The 4,664-nt window shown below is 44.4% G+C and overlaps 1 protein-coding gene across 1 annotated transcript; it reads right to left on the bottom strand.

Moving 5' to 3' along the window:
• Positions 1–1,966: 1,966 nt before the first annotated feature.
• On the bottom strand, positions 1,967–4,072 carry LOC119267225 (CRS2-associated factor 1, mitochondrial-like). Its single transcript, XM_037548585.1, has 5 exons — positions 3,454–4,072; positions 3,231–3,358; positions 2,860–3,085; positions 2,639–2,766; positions 1,967–2,526 (listed from the first exon to the last, which is right to left on the bottom strand). Exons 1-5 carry the CDS (start codon positions 4,010–4,012, stop codon positions 2,248–2,250), a joined length of 1,320 nt encoding a protein of 439 aa, XP_037404482.1. The 5' UTR covers positions 4,013–4,072; the 3' UTR covers positions 1,967–2,247.
• Positions 4,073–4,664: the final 592 nt, after the last annotated feature.

Below are 4,664 nucleotides of genomic sequence, written 5' to 3'. Positions count from 1 at the left end.
CACCCCCCCCCCCCTGTATATATTAGCTACAGTGGTACATATATGTAAAAAGCAACAAACTCTACTACTCCCTCCGTTCCAAAATACTTGACTTCAAAAATGGATGTATCTACATACTAAAACATGTCTAGATACATTTATATTTTGACAAATGGAAGTCATGTATTATGGAACGGAGGGAGTACAATATAAAGACCTATGTATTTACAATGCTGTTTGAGCATTGATCAAATTTTATTCAGCGTTTGATTGCCCCCAATTAGAAGTAGATTTATTGAGTTGATCCAAATAAATGGGAGAAAAACCTATGGAGGGGTGAATCTGAGATTGCAAAGCCTCCAAAAAATTACGGGACACTCCAAAACGGGTTTAGAGGCTGCGGGTATGACACATGTGCTAAAGTTGCTCTAATATTCTAAAATGTGTGGCTGTGAGCAACAATAATAATTGAGAAGAAAAGGTTATTTTCTTTCTTTTGCACGGGAATTGCTAAGAAAAGTTCACATTGGAGTGAACTAGGTTAGTGCACTGCCTTTGTTCAACGTCTGTAAACTGTAGATACGTGGATGTTCTATGAAATTTCTGAAACTTCAAACCTCTACACAAAACAAAACCTGAACTGAAGTAAATGTTCTTTAGGGCTTTTCCCCTCTTAGAGTAATCATGATTGAATCTGGCGAAACTTTATGTACATTATTCATTATTACTTCCATTTTATTGCAATGTTAGTCGTAGTCGAATCCTTACTAATAACCCTCAGATCGTTTGTAACTGAGACCAAGGTACTATGGAGAGTGAACCGAAGCCTGATCAGTTTGCATGTGACAGTTAGTTACACTGGTAGTCTGGTACCAGAGTAAGTACATGGTACAGATCCTGAAGCCTTTTCACCTTTTAAACAGAATTCAGGACACAGCACAATGGGCATGCAGCTGCGACAGAATTCAGTACATGCAGCTACTTCCCAGGTGGGTATGACACATGCAGCCAGTTCTTGTTTGGAGAGGTGCTTGTCAGGCACTGAAAGTGAGAGTTGGAGGAAAACAAACAGATGGCCAACTATTCGTGGTCACCGATCAGCTTGTTTTCCTCCAATATCTCACCTTCGGTTGACTGATTGATTGCCTGGCGTCGGCTTCTGAAGCCTAGAGACAAGGAACAGATTGGGTTACATGCATGCACCGCTCAAAGCGAGGATTAGAGGGAGCTGAACCATCCATTGGAAGCATAGAGTAATAGTTCAGTTTCTTCTAATATCTCACCTTGACTGGTCCATCTGAAATATGCCAGACACCCAAGGTGAAAACTATAACTGAGGCAGATAGGTATATAGACTGGAGTAATAAGTTTCTCAAAAAACCAGACTTTCTTTAGTCATACAGCATCAAGAAACCACACCTCTAAAAGTGCATTTCACAAAACCACACTTCTGTGACAGAATATTTCTCCAGACCACTTTTGTCACTCGCAATGTGGTTAGTAAATATACGTTCTTAAAGTGTTTTTTATAGTTTTGAAAAAGAAAGCGTGATTTTAAGAAATTTAATCAATAAACTGCCTTATGGTCTAATTTGTTTTCCTCCAACATCTTACCTTGGCCGAATTGATTGATCCTGGGTAGCTGACTAGTAACTGATGGCGAGGCAACGGCTAAAGCGCCAGCCTCTTGTGATACCTTGCCTCCAACAGACGCAGCCTTGTCAAAGCTTAAAACTTGGACCCTATCCTCCACGTAGCTCAATCCAATCATAGTGGGGAGGCGATCAATTCAATTGGCAGTGGTGGATAAAGCAAAAAGGCAGAAAAGACTAGACAGCATTGTTCGATTGATGTTCTTTAGAATTTGCATGATGCTCTAGGAAGTCAAATGACATTTGTATAATATTCAATGTTTCACTATTTCATTCTATTAGCGGTCAGTATAATAAGATCAAAGGCACTATGGTCCAGTGAGTACTAACTGTTGGACCCTCAAGCTACAATTTCTTTATTTGAATCTCAACTATAGCCAACCTGTGGAAGTGAACAAACTTGTACAATCACGAAAAACTAGCCATGGAGAATTTCGAAGGACAGAAGCAGGGCTACTGGATTTGGTTGCGACTAGTGATAGAACATAATCATCACTGGTAAGAATGGACAAGTTGGTGGTGTTGGATGACATGCCAACTTTGTGAACACCTGGTGGCAGATTGAGTCCTCTGGATATGTCAGATCGATCTAAGGATATTCTACCCTGGAAATGTCCTACTTATCATCTGGCACATCGTCAGAGCTACTGATCTCAGACCACTCATCAGAAGAACAGTCAACTGATGTTTCTTCTTTTTCACCATGTTCATTCTCTCCTGCTACACTCTCACTTGATGCTTCTTCCTGTTCATTCTCTCCTGCTGCACTCTCTAATTGAAGAACTGAAGGGAATGCCTTGTGCATATTATCCTGTATGCTTTCATCATGGTCTTTCCCCCTCCAAACAATAATTTGCTCCTTGTCAAAAGACACAAGAATACAAGGAACAAGGTCCTACACCAAAAAAGGAGGAGAGAGAAATGCATCCTGTTACAGGTCATCTTCAGATCAAATAAACATTCTTACTACTTATTTTGGTGTATATAAGGCTATATGAGAAACTCACCCTGAGCTTGACTCCAATCTTCCGATAATCACTCTTTGGCAATCCTTTACAATCTATACGAACCAATTCATCGGCCAGAAAACCATCTCGAACCATCGACACGAGACTAGCATAATACCCGTTCTTTGCTGTGAAATGGACGTGGTTGGTTAGTTAGGCATACTTTAAACACATACATCTATATGATACTATGTCTAAACAAAAAGGGAGACAAGGATTACCAAGCTTTGTCAAGACAGGAGCATGTAGGCCCTTCTTCCTCATTTCCTTTGTCTCCTGAACTGTCAGCCCTTCTATTGTTGTTTTAATTAGCCTTGGGTAGATCGGTTCAGCTGGCTTCCATAACATCAACGGAATAACAGGTCTTTTCTTTGGATGATAATGCCTCCCTCTGTATAGTATTAACTGGCCACCATGCCTGTGGATGATAAGGCCACCAGTTTTATCCTGGGAAAAAGGTAGCATTACTCAGGCTTCTACAGGAGAGTAATATCAGAACCAGTGACATCAAATAAGAGCTCCGAAGATATCCATAAAGTACTTGATAAACTCCATGGATGTAAAGTGGCAGTGTTCATGTTCTTAGAGATACCTCGAGCTCACGGCACACATTTTGCATATCAACCGTCGGCACACCAAGGCATTTCACCCTGACCCCCTCGCCATGCTTCCAGTGGTTGTGAATGTCATTCAGCATGTTATGAGTGAGCCCATCTCTCCCTAGAGAAACATCAGCTGTCATTATCTGTATCGCAGCTCCAAATGCACAATTAATTCATTACTAGTATTGTTCGAACAACCCGAGACCAAATTACCGAGATTGATCTGCCGCTTGGTGCGGTTCTTCTGGCATTTGTCGACCAAGAAGGAGCGCTCCGCGGGGGTGAGCGGCTCGCCGAGCACGCGCTCTCGCTCGCGCCGCCGGGCCTCCTCCAGGTCCTTCTCGGCGGCGGGGGCGGGGTCCTCGGCGTCGACGCTCCGGAGCGTGGTGTCGACGGCGGGCGCGCAGAGGCCGGTCCAGGGGCGGTCGAGGCGACCGGGGCCGAAAGGGGAGTACTTGGGCTCGCGGAGCCCGATGGGCTTGGCGTCCGGGGAGCTCTCCGTGTAGCTGAAGCGGAAATCGAAGGGGAGGTCGGAGTGGGAGGCCGGGCGGTCTCCGCGGTCCAGCGAAGAGGGCGGCCGGTAGGGGGGCTTCTTGGTCCGACGCTTCTGGTCGGCGGCGGCGCCTGTGCCGTGGGAGATCTCTTTCGCGGTGGGGGTCAGGGAGGCCGGCGGCACGAAGCCGTAGCGGTCTAGGAGGCGGGAGAGGTGGCGGCGGGGAGGGTGGCACGGCCGCAGCAGGTGGGCGCCGCGGAGGAGGCTAGGGAGGAGCATGGAGCGGCGGAGCAGAGTGGCCAATGGCGACCGTGGGTCGACGGGGACAAAACCCTCGTGTTCGTGGGTTTTTTCGGAAGAAAAACTAGTTTTCCATTCGGAAATTTACAAGGAAAACGAGGACGTGATCCATCTCTTTGGGAAATGGACTTCAAGTTGATTTTGGTTTACACCCATATATGAGCACTGTCATCATTTCATTTAATTTAAAGTTACCTACACGTATAACAAAGCCAATTACCACAATATAAAGTGGAAACAGCCTGGGAGTAACTTGAAGCACAAATTTTGACGAAAAAAAAAAATAGAACACAAATCAAATTATAGGCTTAGTCTTTAAAAAACATAGAATTAGTCAGTTTTCAAAACCTTTTTGGATTGAAGGATTTTCGTAGATTGAAGGATTTGAATCTTAATGGATTTTTTTTGTCAGAGCCTTTTGAAAAGTTCAGTGCACCTTCAGTCTCTCTCTCCTTAACCCTCTAGAATTCGAGAAGATTACACACTTCGTCCTCAAACTGCGGGTAACGGTTTGTTACCCAAACTCGAGAAACACTAAAGTATAGTCCTTATACATGAAAATACGTAACATCTATGATCCATTATACAGTCCTCTTGATGGTCGGTCGCTCTGGTGCCGCCATGTACCCCC

The sequence above is a fragment of the Triticum dicoccoides genome, chromosome 3A (genome assembly GCF_002162155.2).
Source record: "Triticum dicoccoides isolate Atlit2015 ecotype Zavitan chromosome 3A, WEW_v2.0, whole genome shotgun sequence".
NCBI lineage: Eukaryota > Viridiplantae > Streptophyta > Magnoliopsida > Poales > Poaceae > Triticum > Triticum dicoccoides.
Note: the sequence above shows the minus strand (reverse complement) of the source record. Positions and strands in the feature narration are given on the sequence as shown.